The following is a 17,040-nucleotide window of genomic DNA, read 5'->3' on the forward strand; positions in this document are numbered from 1 at the left end:
TAACCCTAACCCTAACCCTTAATCAACCATAAAATCTAACCCTACCCCTAACCTTAACCCTTAATCAACCATAAAATCTAACCCTACACCTAACCCTAACCCTTAATCAACCCTAAAATCTAACCCTACACCTAACCCTAACCTTAACCCTTAATCAACCCTAAAATCAAACCCTACACCTAACCCTAACCTTAACCCTTAATCAACCCTAAAATCTAACCCTACACCTAACCCTAACCCTTAATCAACCCTAAAATCTAACCCTACACCTAACCCTAACCCTTAATCAACCATAAAATCTAACCCTACACCTAACCCTAACCCTAACCCTTAATCAACCATAAAATCTAACCCTACACCTAACCCTAACCTTAACCCTTAATCAACCATAAAATCTAACCCTACACCTAACCCTAACCTTAACCCTTAATCAACCCTAAAATCAAACCCTACACCTAACCCTAACCTTAACCCTTAATCAACCCTAAAATCAAACCCTACAACTAACCCTAACCTTAACCCTTAATCAACCCTAAAATCAAACCCTACACCTAACCCTAACCTTAACCCTTAATCAACCATAAAATCAAACCCTACACCTAACACTTACCCTAACCTTAACCTAAGCTTAAAATCTAACCCTACACCTAACCCTAACCTTAACCCTTAATAACCATAAAATTGAACCCCACACCTAACCCTAACCTAAACCTTAACCTAAGCTTAAAATCTAACCCTAAACTCAATCCTAAAATACTAAGATTATTTTAGGATTAGAGTTGAATGTAGGGTTATATTCAATAGAGAATCATTTACTTTCACCTTTTAGTTCATTTGCATTTAATAGACATGTAGTTGAATGTTAGTTGAATGTCAGTTGAGCATCAAAGAGGCCATCAAATGGACCATCCAAGTAAAGTGTTACCAAAAAAAGTCTCCCCCGGGTCCTAAGTAGTCCTGACTATGGCCAAATGCACCGAATACAGTGTCCAATCAATAACCACAAATACAAAATTAAAGTTTTATTACCTCACTAGCGAGCCAAATAAGAACCAGAACCAGAACAGAAGAATAAAATAAGGAACTTATACGTGAAGGCATCGCTGAGTAATTAAACTGAGAACACAAGGTGTGATTTTGGACGTAAAATCCGTCCACAGGTTCTAAGGGTTAAAGGTGAAAATAAGAAGATATGCTCAAATTAAGACAATGCCCTCAGAGCCCAGAGGATTAGTATTAATATTGAATATTTCTTTTCTGAAGTATTTCCAGTTACAGCAGATTCACTACTTCAGATTAAACTGCTCCTCGGGCTGAGATCTGAAATGTTGACCTCATGCTTTTCTGCTTTTCTCATGTGCAGACCTCCACAGCCACCGTGGACATCCTGGTGACCGATGTCAACGATAACGACCCTGTGTTTGATCCTCTATTGCCCCACAATCTCACGGTTCAGGAGGAGCAGGCCAACGCTTTCGTGGGTCAAGTGAAGGTAAGCTTGTGTTTACAGATGCTTTTACACTTCTCCACAGTTACGTCTTTTTCATGCTCACAGTTACGAGTTTTTCATGCTCCTGACATCAGTTTTACACAACTGCACTTATATCTTTCTTTAACTTTCTCCCAGCTAATAATCTGTGGTTATTAGAATGATTTCTGTTTAATCTTTCAGCTTTTCTGAATAATCTTTTGTTTTATTTTAATGTCTTTAAATGTTCTAATAACGTGGCTGAAATGTCACGTCACTGTTTTAATTTTTAGTTTGGGTTCCATAAAACTTATATCTGTAACATTACAGGCTAACCTTTCTGAACAGTTTCTGCTAGGGAAGCTGTTACCATTAGCTTTCATGCACCGTAATTATTTTAATTTTTTTATTTTATTTTATACCAAATGATTGCCAATAAATTGCCAATTAACATTTTTTCAACATCACCACATAAATTCGGGAGAAACAAGGTAGAAAGTGAACCAGGTACTGGTACACAAATGCAAGTAGAGTTGAGTAGTGTGTGGCTATCATACCGTGTTAAAGAAAAAACTAATAAAATACCTTTCAGTTTTTTTTATGTTCATTTGAACATAATTCAATACGTAATTATCCTATAAAATAAAACAACAATGTTCATTTTACTCAAATATTTTCTCTAATTTTGCTATTTATAGTTATATGTTTAAGTAAAATGAACATTGTTGTTTTATTCTATAAACTATGGACAACATTTCTCCCAAATTACAAATAAAAAAAAAATATTGTAATTTAGAGCATTCATTTTCAGAAAATGAGAAATGGCTGAAATACCAAGAAAGATGCAGAGCTTTCAGACCTTAAAACAATAAAGCAAAGAAAACACGTTCATATTCATAAAGTTTTAAGAGTTCAGAAATCAATATTTGGTGGAATAACCCTGGTTTTAATCGCAGTTTTCATGCATCTTGGCATCATGTTCTCCTCCACCAGTCTTACACACTGCTTTTGGATAACCTTATGCTGCTTTACTCCTGGTGCAAAAATTCAAGCAGTTCAGCTTGGTTTTATGGCTTATGATCATCAGTATTCCTCTTTATTATATTCCAGAGGTTTTCAATTTGGTAAAACCAAGAACCCTTTTTTTTAAGTGGTCAAAATCATCTATTGTTTTTATTTTTTTGCTGTTAAGGATTTAATTGATATTTAATATTTGATGGGAATTATCTTTTTATTTGTTTTTAAACAGTATTAGCATGTCTTCTAGTATTGTTTATGGTAAGTGGCTTTGAGTAAACTTAACTGTACTTTCCTTTTTTTTCTATTTTAAGCATCATTACATAATTACATAATTAGAGCGGTTAGACAGTTGTGCCACCTGGGATTTTGAACATGGAAAGCGACGGATCCGCAGGGATTTCTTTCTGCCCTTTCTTTCTTTACCCGTTCACTCCTGTGACCTCTTCATTGTCCCTGTCCCGACTCATCTTCTTAATTAAGCAGAGCCCCTCCTCTGCAGATGGCCCAGAGCTCCGGGACTCTCTGACTGTCCCGCAAGGCGAAAGCTAATCACTGCCCGCTGGGCATGCGGTTGGCACGGTGCCAGCGGTCTCCCTCCGGCCTCTTCTTTGGCCTCTTGTCACGCCTCAGCTTCCTGCCCGCTATGCTGTTTATGACTTTCCAATTAAATACATGTAATTTAAATAATTTGTCACCTTCGGGGACGTCCACTAATGAGCGGCTTTGTTAAGCTACAAGGAGTTGTAATTAGCGGCCCAGATTAATAGAGCTTTGCTTTGTCAGGACAGTAATCATGGCATAGCGCAGGAAGGCGTCTGTTTGAGGGGGGGTCTTGGGGGGACGTCTGTTTGTTGATTTGGCTCCATGTTAACTATGAGAAATGACTTTAGAGACCCACTTAAGGACAAAAGAATGTTTTTGCCTTTTTCTCCATTTACTTTGTGAGTAATTGGGTATGACATTTTGCAGCATGATTAGGCAAAACATGTTGTACGTTTTTAACAAAAAAAACAAAAAAAACAATGGCCAAAACATTTAGTTATTTTTTTTATATATTTATTATAGAATTTAACACATTATACATACAGGGGTTGGACAATGAAACTGAAACACCTGGTTTTAGACCACAATAATTTATTGTGGTGACGGACAGTTCTGGTGGAAACAGGAGAGTTGAGGTGCACATTGAATTCTGCCGTGATTTGATCAGCCGTGGTTTGATGTTTTTTGGATACAATCCGGGTTAGCACCGAACATCCCTTTCAGACAGCTTCCTCTTACAGCGTCCACAGTTAATCCTGTTGGATGTGGCTGGTCCTTCTTGGTGGTATCTCGCTGACATTACCCTGGATACCGTGGCTCTTGATACATCACAAAGACTTGCTGTCTTGGTCACAGATGCGCCAGAAAGATGGAGATACCCCTCGCTGCAGAACCACAAGTCCAGGGGGTGGGGCTGGATCTGATCCAAGGGGTGGAGCCTGACCTCCTGACCACCCATATCTTCTTTTCATTGGTTTTAAGTCATCGCATTTCAATTCGTCGTTAAACTTAACACGTGTCGCTTACGTTTCCCGACCAGGAATTATTTTATCTTATCAAATAAATCCTGGAACCCAACCTTAAGACTTTTACCGTTTATAGATCAAAATGTTATTTGCTACGTAGCACATTTAAATCACACAATACAGATTTAAAAGAAGGAACATGTCTGTGATTACAAACATAATAAAATGCTGTACATTTCCTATATAAATATTAACTATTTCATTTTTTATCTTTAATAAAAAGGGCCTAAAGACAAAATAAAAAATAAATAATTAAAATAAAGGATGCCAATGAGTGTGTTATCTACCAGCTACCATGTTCATTTATTATTACAGATATTAATACACAATCAAAACGAGTGAGTAAAACCGGATGCGGAAGAGTCCGATCTGCTTCAGACCAATGAAAACACGACGTAGGAAGAGTTGGATCAGATCCAGCCCCACCCCCTGGACTTGTGGTTCTGCAGCGAGGGGTAGTTGGAAAGATGGGCACCAACAATTTGTCCTCTTTTGAACTCTGGTATGTCACCCATAATGTTATAGTGTGCATTGCAATATTGTTAATTGAACCTTCACACTCTGCTCTTATTGGTGCAATGAGCAATTAATGAAGATTGGCCACCAGGCTGCTCCAATTTAGCCATGAAACCTCCCACACTAAAATGACAGGTGTTTCAGTTTCATTGTCCAGCCCCCGTATATTCCATTGTTGTCACATTAGACCTTGCGTTTGTACACTTTTAACATAATGGGATCTATCTTATATGTTATATGTACAAGTTGCGATGCAATGCCTATTGCTATCTTATACCCTGCCAACAGTCTATTATAATTCAAGCATTCTGCCTGTGTCGTTCAAATAGCAACAGTGTTTGTAAATATATCTATGCTGATTGACATGGTGGTCTGGAAGTGAAGAGTGTTCAGGTAATTTCTTTGCATATTGCTATCTTGGCAACAGAAAGCACAGCTGCTCTACTGACTGATTTAAACCTTGACAAAAGTCAACACTTAGACGTTCATTGCTATCTTGTCAACACAGGTCCCCTACTTGTTATGCACATTTGTAAGGGCACTTTGCTGTTCCTGTAAATGTCCTGCTCATTCATGCTGTGAAGGTCAGTTTCCTCTGCTAAGGAGTGTTAAACATGTCCAGATAGCTGCGCCATTAAAATATCGATCCGAGGACATCAGAGTCAGAGCACATCTGGTTCTTAAAGAGATAGTAAACTGTAAGTGACACACTGATTAATTTATTTCAAGTTACGACCAAATCACACATCTATGATTAATTAAAGGGGATTAGTACATGTCTTTTGCACGCTTTGAGCCGTGCAAGGGTACTTTCCCTGTTGTTACGATAGCGAAAACACACTGACAACCCCTAAATCAATCTGCACGTTACAGAATTGATGGCCCAATGTGGAATCTGGCAGTTGTTCTTATGCTTTTGCCCAAATTTCTTTATGCATGGACCAATAGAAATGCTGCTAAATGACTACAAATATAGTTATAATATGTCCTATCTCTTTTGTTATGTCCCATGAAAGCTGAAGAACATTGCACTGATGTATGGAATGCATATGATGTTTTGCATTTTGCATTATATGTGGATGTAATTTCTACCAGCTTTGAGTCGCTTATCTATGTGACCTATCACTTTCTCTGATTTTGCTATTTATAGGTAGATGGTTGACTAAACTGCAAGTTAAAAATAAAAAAATGTCATTTAGAGCATTTATTTGCAGAAAATGAGAAATGATTAAAATAACAAAAAAGATGCAGAGCTTTTAGACTTTAAATAAAGCAAAGAAAACAAGTTCATATTTATAAAGTTTAAAGAGTTCAGAAATCAATATTTGGTGGAATAACTCCACCAAATCACAGTTTTCATGCATCTTGGCATCATGTTCTCCTCCACCAGTCTTACACACTGCTTTTGGTGGATAACTTTATGCCTTTACTCCTGGTGCAAAAATTCAAGCAGTTCAGCTTGGTGGTTTAATGGCTTGTGATCATCAGTGTTCCTCTTGATTATATTCCAGAGGTTTTCACTTTGGTAAAATTAAAGAAACTCATCATTTTCAGGTGGTCTCTGTTTTTTTTTTTTTTTCCAGAGCTGTCAGGATAATAGTCTAATAGAATGGAGGACAGTGAATGAACACAGTGTTTAAAAACTCCAGCAGCACTGATGCATCTGATCCACCATGCTAATCAGCGCTAATCACTGCAGTGCTGAGAATAAATGATCCACCACCATAATAATAATAATAATAATAATAATAATAATAATAATAATAATAATAATAATAATAATAATAATAATAATAATAAAGTATACAGAGAAGTAGATACAGGACTACAGTCTGTATTTATTATAGAACTACAAATGTCTCCTTCCTATATATATATATATATAATGCATGTAGAAACAAGGAGGTGGCCATATTATTCGTTATGCTTATGTCTCATCAGCAATAACACTTTTAATTTATGTAGAAAACATATCAGTGTGTTTGAGTGTGTGTATGTGTGTGTGTGTGTGTGGAGAGAGGTCATAGTGACAAGCCAAATTGCCTGTTCCACACTTGTCCTTTTGCTCATTTAAAGCCCAGGACACGTCTTTCAGCTGAGGCAGGTTGGACACGGTCCAGAACCAAACCCCCCCCCCATCCCATCCCCCTTCCTGGAGGAGGAGTGATCAGTGGAGGGCTGGGTATGGAGAGAGAAGGAAAGCCTGTGGTTATGGTATCAGTGCCACAGCAGAATCCATATTACCTCACATCACCTCACACCTGCTGCTGCACCTGACGCCAGCAGAGCGACCTCTGACCCGTCACGACACCAAACATCTTTCACAGATACTAACAAATACTTTATTATCTTACTTAAATAGAAATGTTGGTTATCTATACTTTACTGGAGTAATTATTATTTTTCAGACAGCTTATCACTTCTACTTCTTACATTTTTACACAATTATCTGACCTTTCTGCTCCTTACATTAAAAAATATATATATCCTCAATACTCCTATTTCATTTCAGCTTGTGTTTTAGTCCGGCTTCTCATCATTCAATAAAACCCCCATTCAGATAAATCTCTCCATCCAGATAGATTGAATCAATCTGATTGTAATTGGATGTAGAGAAGTATAAACATATACCATTCTGACATCCTATTGGTTTATACTGTGATTCATCACACCTGCACCATCACTGATAATCAATAAATTTCACATTTTATTTGTAAATCAAGAGAGTCTGGAGGAAGAGTGGAGAGACACACAGTCCAAACTGCTCGAGGTCTAGTGTGAAGTTTCACCAATCAGTGATGGTTTGGAGAGACATGTCTGTCATCTGCTGGTGTTGATCCACTGTGTTTTATTATCAAGTCTAAAGTCAGTGCAGTTTTGTTTTCCCACAAAATCTTACAGCACTTCATGCTTCCCTCTGCTACTGACAACTTTTATGAAGATGCAGATTTCATTTTCCAGCAGGACTTAGTAAACTGCCCACACTGGCAAAAGTATGGATTGGTCTTATTTTATATTTTTTTAATTTTCTGAGACACTGTTTATTCTGTTTTTATTGGCTGTAAGCCATAATAATCACTCTGTGTGTAACACATCTATATACTATATGATTTTAACTTTTGAACTGAATTACTGAAACAAACTAACTTTCCAATGATATAATTTTTTTTTGAGATGCACTAGTGTAATAACATGTACCATGTCGCAGGCCTAAAATGCAGAAATAGATGCAAAGCATATATGTATGAAATTAAATTAATCTGTCTAGACAAAATATCTTTATCTTCAAAGAAGCTGGGATCCTGTTAATCGATGTAAATAAAATCATAGTGTAACGCTGGGATGAGACGGGAGGCGGATTTAAATGCGGGTAAGAACAAGACTTTAATAAATAACAAATAAACAAATAAACAAACAGGGGAATAACGAATATAAATATGTACATAAACAAACAACAGGGAGAAACGTAAAACAGATAATAACAAACAGGTCAAGGGGATATATACAGGGATAACTACGTAAATATACAAAATAAACAGAGAAACAAACAGGAAATAAACGTAACTAGAAATAACGTGACCGAATAAATAAACAAGAGCGAGTAAATAGAAAACAATGACGTGACGTGACAGACAACGGGGGAAGGTGCAAAGACCGACCGCAAACGTAGACTAACAAGTACTATTTATACTAAACATGAAACAATGAACACCTGGGGAAACAGGTAACGAGGGGCGGAGCTACAAATTACACACACGTGATGGAAAAGTACAGGAGAAACACACTAGGAAACGGGGAAAACACAGGAAAACATAGCGAGGGCGTAACACATAGTTCATGAGTTAACATGTTTTTTTTATGAAGCATTAAAATGTCTTCTATTGAACACATATTGATAGTTAATTATAACTATATATTTTCCTCTGTTTTTATTTACATTTTACTCAATATCACATCTTTTTTTAGGCAATTGCAACAAAGGCAGAAGTTATTTTGGAGTGGAGATTCCAGTTGAGTCTTAAGAGATTTTTTTTTTATTTATTAATTACGTAAATTGTCTTCTTTCCTTTTTTCAAAATCTTATATCTTTATTTTAATTTGCGTTTCAGAACCTTAACAGAATTTATATTTTGCAGAGTGCTGTGACTACTTTACTTCAGTCACATAACTAAAAGGGGCTGTGGCTTTATTGCAACAATATTGGCTTTATTAAGTCATTTGGATGTCATAAAATTGCTTTTGCTGCCACATACGCTGCTGCACACCCATAATTCATCATTATAATGATAATACTATACATTAGCCATCATAGCAGAGGCAAGTAAACAAAGCAAATTACATTTCTTTGTTCAGAGAAGGCAATTTTCAAATGGAGGCCCATTTATTTTCTTGCTCTTCCATAAGTCCATAAGATCCTAATAATGCCATTAATTCAGCTTAATGAAAAAGTGTAGTGCACTCTTTTTTTTTTTTTTGGATGCAAATGAGTAAATTTATTTATTTATTTTTTACCTATTATTGTTATGACTTCACTGCTGTAGAGTCATGACCAAATCTTGGCACTTCCTTCAGAAAATATATTACCTCATGCACCCTATACTAGCCCATATACTGCCCTGCATTTCTCTTTACTCTCTTTTTACTACCCTTTATACTCCCCTATACTCTCCTTAATACTACCCCGAGGGGTCAGAAATTAAGTTTAATTAAGATATTTTCCAAGCCATTAGGTGGCGGACCACAAAAAAAGTGTAAAGTCTAATGGGATGGAGTGCTACAGACTAGTAGCTCTCCAGCCCAGAGGGTTGCTGAACCCAATTGCAGAACAGTTGATATCAAAGCAGGTAAACCCCAGAAGAAAGGAAAAAATAAATAAATAAACAAACACACCACTCATCACGCAGGATCCAACCCGTATCTTCAGGGCCGCGGTCCAATTCACTACCACTGCCACGGCTAATGATTTTGGACAAGACCCAGAAAAAACGCCTCCTTATAAGGAGATAGAGAGCCCAAGAACAGGCGAAAACAAAAGTTACTCCGAGTGCGACTAAGAGAGACAGGGGAGGTATGTAAACAAAAGCTCTCCAGAAAAGCATTTTATTTTCATTATCGTTCATTATAGTTCAAACAATCTTACAGTCCAGATGTTTCATGTTATTGCCGACCCCTGTACTACCCTATACTACCCCATGCCCCCCTAAAATCCCTAAATTACTGCGTAATCACTTCACTCACAATCTTGACTTGTGTGAGCTGTTGTGCTTGAATTAATAAAATACATATAAATTAAAAATAACAAGGCCAACTCCTGCTACACATTCTTCTTAAGCTGATTATACAATTTATAAATATTGAATTATGCAGTGAAGAGCTCAAAACTACAGTAGTAGCTCGAAGCTGCTGAGAAACATAATAGAGATGGTGTTGTTTGTTAAGATACTCATCATATATGTGACAATAATCAGACTCTAGCTTATTATTATTATTATTATTATTATTATTATTATTATTATTATTATTATTATTATTATTATTGATTTGATTCCACTTTAAAAATAAGACTTACCCTTATAAAGGGTTTAAAGTAAATAATTGCATCATACTTACAAATATATTAATATGACGGGTTTAATGCAGATTGATGGAAAGCACAAAGTAAGACAAGTAAGATCAGTATATAGAAAGATCTGAGGTGTGACAGTATAAATAAGTGTGGAATTACCCTTTTGCAAATGTTCAGCTCGCTGTTTCCATTTCTTTATATGTTTTTTTTTAATATATTTATTAACTGCTTTTTAATGGCTTTTAAAGTATTTGCAACCTAATTAATTACCATTAATAAACTCCTTTATAAACCATTCATAAGCTGCTTTATAAAGGTAGTCTTACTTTAAAGTGGTATATTATTATGATTACCATTATCATTATTATTGGTACTCTTTAAAATGACACTACACTTATAAAGGGATTATAAATGGTTTATACATTTATTTATTAATAGTTATTGATAAGGTTGTAAATGCCTTAAAAATATTGAAAAGTGATCCGTTGTTTGCTTAGTCATTTAATTCAACATAGTCATTTCATTTATAGTAAATAATTAAACATACTAACAAATACATTGAGATGACATGCTCATCTATGTTGTTATATATTTATTAACTGCTTATTAATGTGCTTTTAAAGTATTTCCAACCTAATTAATAACTATTAGTACAGTTAACTCCTTTATAATCCATTCATAAAGCCTTTATAAAGGATTTTATTTTTATTTTATTATTATTATTATTATTATTATTATTATTATTATTATTATTATTATTATTATTATTATTATTATTATTACTACAATACACTGTTATTATCTGCTCAACAGCATTATATTTATTTTAATTATTATCAGCCTGTGTGTGTCTGTGTTTTGTGAGCAGATATAAATATATATAATAAATATATTTACAGAGACGTGTGTTTACGTCTTGTTAGGCAGTCGAGAGATGTACTTGACGTTGTTTTTCTGTCAGATCTGACTGGATTATAATTAGACATGAGATGAAAACATGAGCTCCTCCTGGCATCATCTGATAAAAATCTGTGTATAGTCCAGACACTAATTGGAAAATAAACTGTGGAAGCCACATCCTGATGGCATCTATTATCTCTCTGATAATGCGCTCGCTCTTTAGTTGGCAGTGTCTGTTCAGAGTGGAGCTTCAGCCGTGTGTATCAGCTCAGTACATCCCATTACTGCGCTCGTTTTTTTATATAGTGGAGAATCAGGGTGTCTGCAGAGGAAATCACTGTTCTTTTGACCCCGGGTGACCTCTCCTGGTGAGGTAATTACCCTGAACTCACAGGAAGGCTGCTTGCTGTCATTGTTGTGATGCACGGTGCAGACGTATCTATAGAAGGCCTACATACAGCTTTAATTAACTTTGAATTGATTACCGCCAAGACGAATGCTTTTCATTACAGCCTTCTGCTTGCTTTACAGCACAATAACTAACGGCTCTGAGACTAAAGTACGGTTCAGGGTTCTCAGATCTCTCAGAGTTCTCAGAGTGTAGCTCTGTATCTCAATTCAGACACTAAGGGCCCTATATTACACCCTGTGCAAGGCTTGTTGCACCAATAGTCTTGCTCGTAAATATATCTACCAGAGATGGGGACTCGATTTTGCGACTCGAACTCGAGTCGCACTTAAGTCACAGACTTAAGTCAAGACTTCAGACTTGACTCAGACTCGTGCCCAAAAGACTTCCGACTCGATTTAGACTCGTGTTTCGAGACTCGTGAACAATCATGGTTTTCCATTTTTGGCGTATAAATACTCTCATCTCATCGCTCATCTGCTCAACAGCATTATTTTTTTTGACTTATTATCAGCCTGTGCGTGTCTGTGTTTTGTGAGCAGATATAAATATATATTATAAATATATTTACAGAGACGTGTGTTTACGTCTTGTTAGGCAGTGCAGAGATGTACTTGTCGTCGTTTTTCTGTCAAATCTGACTCTATCATAATTAGACATGAGATGAAAACATGAGCTCCTACTTCTGCTTGCTTTACAGCACAATAACTAACAGCTCTGAGACTAAAGTACGGTTCAGGGTTCTCAGATCTCTCAGAGTTCTCAGAGAGTGTAGCTCTGTATCTCAATTCAGACACTATCTTATACCCTGTGCAAGGCGTGTTGCACCAATAGTCTTGCTTGTAAATATATCTACCAGAGATGGGGACTCGATTTTGCGACTCAAACTCGAGTCGCACTTAAGTCACAGAAGAACCCTAAACTGTGACTCGTGTTTTGAGACTCGTGAACAATCATGGTTTTCTATTTTTGGCGTATGAATACTGAGGAAACTGTGTAATTCGGGACTAGCTTCCATGGAGCGATTTTATGTGGTCCAAGGCGCTCTATTGTGTATTTAAATTGTAATTATTTCGCTAGAACCGTCACGCTGCCGCTACTCCTTCTGTTCTATAGGTGTTGCGTCTCATAGTGCTGGTAAAGCTTTATATTTGCCACGCCCTTGCCCTGTTGCCCTGTGTTTCCCCATTTACCCTCTGTGCTCCCCAGTAGTTTTCCACTCCACGTTTACCCTCGTGTCTAATTTGTAGCTCCTCCCCCTCGTTATCTGTTTCCCCAGGTGTTCATGGTTTCATGTGTGCTTCCTGTGTGTATATATAGCCCTAGTGTTTCAGTCTGTGTTCGTCGGTCTTTGCACTAACCTCTGTTTTTTGGCTTTCCCATGTTTGCGCTCCGTGTTAATTCTTGTTTATTTCCTTGTTTATTTCCTTGCTTATTTTTCTTGTTCTGTTTAGTCTATTCAGTCTTGTTTTAGTTCCTCATTTCTTTGCTTGTTTATTTGTTTATTTATTTAATAAATTCCATCTTACCTGCGTTTACATCTGCCTCCACGTCTCCCTGCCTGGCTGTACGTGACAATATTCTGCCTGTTAAGCCGCTGATTTGAGACTAGCACCAATTTAGTGGCTCTTAAATTGTTTTTTTTTTTTTTTTGTTTCGTCGCCCAGTTTATTTACTTTGGGATATTTTTTTTTTTTTTTGTAATATTACTTTATTATTTTTGTACCTGTGTGTTCACTATTTCGTTTTGATCTTCTAGAATTATCTTCTAGATTATATTTCTTTTAGCATTTTGAGTTTAGTTTAGTTGGTTATTTTACTATTTCATATCTATTTTTCTGTTTTTATTAAATGTTCTCATTAACTGTTTAGCTTCTAGATTGTTTCTACCTTCTTTGTTATTTAGCATACAGTACGTCTCGCTGGTCTTTTTCAATGAATGTTGATTTATTCATTTAATAGCTGTATCTAACTATTTTAAGCCAGACAGACACTGTGTGATTTTTTTAATCGGGTGAGGAGAGCTCATCTGCACGTTTGAATGGTTTGTCCTGTAGGAAATGCATGTGATTTATATGCTGACTGTTAGACTGCACGTCATGCAGCCCATAGACAGTAAGAAGAAGCAGCAAATCCCTGCGAGCATGCGCGAGGTGCGCACCGATTAATCCACCTGCTGAGCTTTAACGAGCAGATGAGCTGTAACTTTTGGATCAGCACAAAAATTACAGTGTGATTTGTTACATTGAACATAGTTTTATGTCACATCATAGTTTTTTTCAGCCAAACCTGACAGCGCGTCAGGAAAGCGGTGAGAATTCTTGGCCCAAATTCGGGCATCAGGTCAGTCAGGCTTGCGTTCAGGCTCGGGTTCAGGCAGACAATCTAAACTCTAGTATGCAGAACTATATTATTATTGTTATTAATTTTCCATTATTTAAAACTGGATACTTTGACTTTTATTTCGCCAGAAGAGACTTGAGGCTTGACTCGGACTCGTGACCAAAGATTTGAGACTTGATTCAGACTCGTGACCAAAGACTTGTGAACATCTCTGATATCTACGCCAGCGGTCTGAAAATGAGGTGCGTTTAGGTAAATTCCTGGTGTATTGCTATCTTGGCAATAAGAAACACAGGTGCTCCACAGTCAGACATTCATTGCTATCTTGGCGGTAAATTATCAAAACAAGTGCATTCCCAATGCATGTACATACGGCCACATTGTTACACACGTACATGGACTCGCAGCAGTGCGAGTGCAGTGCCTCTTAATAACGTGTTCGAGAGCATCAGTTGTAAAGTAGTGAAGAGGTAGAGTTACAGGTATACAGTGAATATGAATAGCTTTATTTGAGTAATGTTCTAATCCAGATTATGGCAAGAACTACTCGACTAAGTAAAGAACAAATACTTTAGAAGACAAAAACTTTCGCAAAGACCATCAAAAACGTTATAATGAAACTGGCTTTCATCAGGACCACCCCAGGAAAGGAAGTTCAAGAGTTACCTCTGTTGCACAGAATAAGTCCATCAGAGTTATCAGCCTTTTAAGATTAATTGTGCAGCGTCCATAGATATTGCTGTAATTTTTTTATGTTTTATTTTATCAAGGCTTTTAAACTGATCCATCGTTTTATATGTCTGTAATGTGTAAAAACTGAGCCACACTACCCTTAGTTTACTGTTCACTTTATGAACTCTGAGCACTAAAGGAGTTCACGGAACATGGCCTGAGATCCAATCAGAGCTGAAGAGGACCAGACAGACTGAGGTTAGTTGCAGCTGCTTTTCTTTTCAGGTTCACTTGAAGAGAATTGAGTTGAGATTATTGGAAATGAACTATAAGTGAAAAAATCATCTCCAGCTTCCAGCACACCTGATGCACCTATTGGAACTAATAAACAAACAGTTTCTGAGATTAGAGGAGTGTGTTAGAGCCGGTGAAAGCAGTACAGCATGCGGGGCAGGGGTTTCCTCTCTCTGACTCTGACTGCTGATGCATTCCTTGTAGGACTATTTTAGTAATCGTATTATCTGCCGATTATTTGTTCAATTATTTTATTAGTCGTGATTATTTTTGTCATATCCTCTATATGTACTTTCTACTGGTGAGGACAGCTAAACAATAAGGCCCCAAGACCATTTGATGATTGTTTGGTTAAAGTGGCAGTCTGTATTATTTTGTTTCTAAACTGAAAGCAGAAGCATTTCTGAGTGGAGAAGGAATAAAATATTGTGTTTAATGTTTTCAGTCTTCTGGAACCACCATCCCTGCTAAGTCTAATATTCATTCCAAAAACTGGAGTCTTGGGTCACGTTTCACAAGTTCTTCTGGCCACGTCACGAGTCTTTACGTACTTATGTCACACGTACAGCCTCTAAAAGAACATCCGGCTCAGTTTTACTAAGGGCGAGTGGCTGGTGGAGCTCTGGAGACTTCAGAAGAGGAAACTCAGAGCTCAGTAGCTCATTCACTCATAGTAAAACCAAAGTGTTTAGATGAAGGGAAGTTTCTGACTGAGTGCACTCTCTCTCTCTCTCTCTCTCTCTCTCTGACTGAACATAACCTGGATTTGGATTTATCCGCTCTGAAAGAAGGCCGCATCACACCCGCCCAGTTTAAAACGATTCTTCCGTGTACTCAGTGCAATTACCCATTCTCACCAGAGAGGGGCCTAAATCCCAAAACTATCAGACATCAGGTTTAAGATAATAAAGTTTTTTATTTTTTTTCTCAAAGCTGAGGAGAGGCCAATCAGGACACTCAGGATTTGTCACTCTCAGTTTGTGTGTGTGTGTTTTCTTTTGCTCTTTTTTTCTCTCATATGTGTTCTCTCTCTCTTATGATTCATCACACATTAACAATGCATCGACAATGAAATTCCACGTCGACAGCTCTTTTATATATATATATATATATATATATATATATATATATATATATATATAGTCAATATTGTCGATTACACCAAATAATCATTGCAGCCCCAATTCCTTGGTGGATTCAGCTTTTTTTTTCAGTCTATAAGGCGCACCGGATTATAAGGTGCATTTTGAATCGACATCTATCTTCAGGTGTATTTTCATACATAAGGTGCATTATAAGGTGCAACACTAGTAAGGAACAGGGGTGTCAGCATGTTTTCTTTCTAATTCAGCAGGTCTCACTGCTGGCTGGTGGTGTTAAGTAAAGCTAAGCTATAACAGTATATAACAGTAATTCTTAAAAATATATATATATATTTTCTTTTAAAGTCAAATAAGTGCTGGATGTTAACCTACACAGATTTCTTTCCTGAAAACTGTTTATTTATTTGGGTGAGTAAAGCGCTTAAGTTTATTTCCAGTAAGCTTAGATTTCCAAATTTCTCCAGCACTAAGGCTGGAGCATTAGCATTAGCAGCTAACCGCTAGTGCCGCCGACAGCACTACACTGAGGAACCCTGCGTGCTCTGGTAAGTCAAGGGGATATTAGCTAGCGGTTCATCCAACGTAACTTGTTTTAACATGGTAAAAATGCAGAATACAGTCTGATATACTCACCTCTGAATGGCAAAGGAGCTAGCGCTTATTTGTTAGCGGCTATTGCTGCTCCAGCAGTGCTAGCCAGGGTTATCAGCAGGGCACAGGCTGATAATACTCATCTCTAAACGGCAAAAGATCTATCGCTTAGCACTGTTAGTAGCTAATGCTAATACTGCTCCAGCTTTGGTGCTGCAGAACTAAACTAAAACTCCTGTATAACGCTATACTTCAGCAGAGTGGCTTTACTGCTGAAATTTTGAGAAAATTCTAAGAAATGTATGTGCACCTTATAGTGCGAAAAATACGATACTAGAATATTTTGGGTCATTGTCATGTTGCATGGTCCACCTCTGCTCGATAGTTCAGCTTTTAAACATGGTGTCTTACAAATTCCTAAAGCACCTTCTGATACAGTAAAGAATTCATGAAGAATCTTGACTTGTTTTCTGGATAGCAGATGTAATTTGTCTGCAATGTTGTCTTTGTCTGCATGAGATAAAGTAAGAAAAAAGGCTTTTTCAACAAAGATGCAGTAAATGGAATTCAAGTACAGCAGTTGTGCTTGG

At 37.0% G+C, this 17,040-nt stretch overlaps 1 protein-coding gene across 2 annotated transcripts in view; it reads left to right on the top strand.

The window, feature by feature from the left end:
* The window catches only part of pcdh15b (protocadherin-related 15b), a 459,821-nt gene that overhangs the window by 278,737 nt on the left and 164,044 nt on the right, over window positions 1–17,040 (top strand). For both annotated transcript variants that reach the window (XM_049464765.1, XM_049464764.1), the window contains one exon: window positions 1,364–1,492. In XM_049464765.1, coding sequence (XP_049320722.1) covers window positions 1,364–1,492 — 129 coding nt within the window. The remainder of the gene's footprint in view (window positions 1–1,363; window positions 1,493–17,040) is intronic.

Source organism: Astyanax mexicanus, chromosome 15 (assembly GCF_023375975.1).
Source record: "Astyanax mexicanus isolate ESR-SI-001 chromosome 15, AstMex3_surface, whole genome shotgun sequence".
In the NCBI taxonomy this organism is placed as follows: Eukaryota; Metazoa; Chordata; class Actinopteri; order Characiformes; family Acestrorhamphidae; genus Astyanax; species Astyanax mexicanus.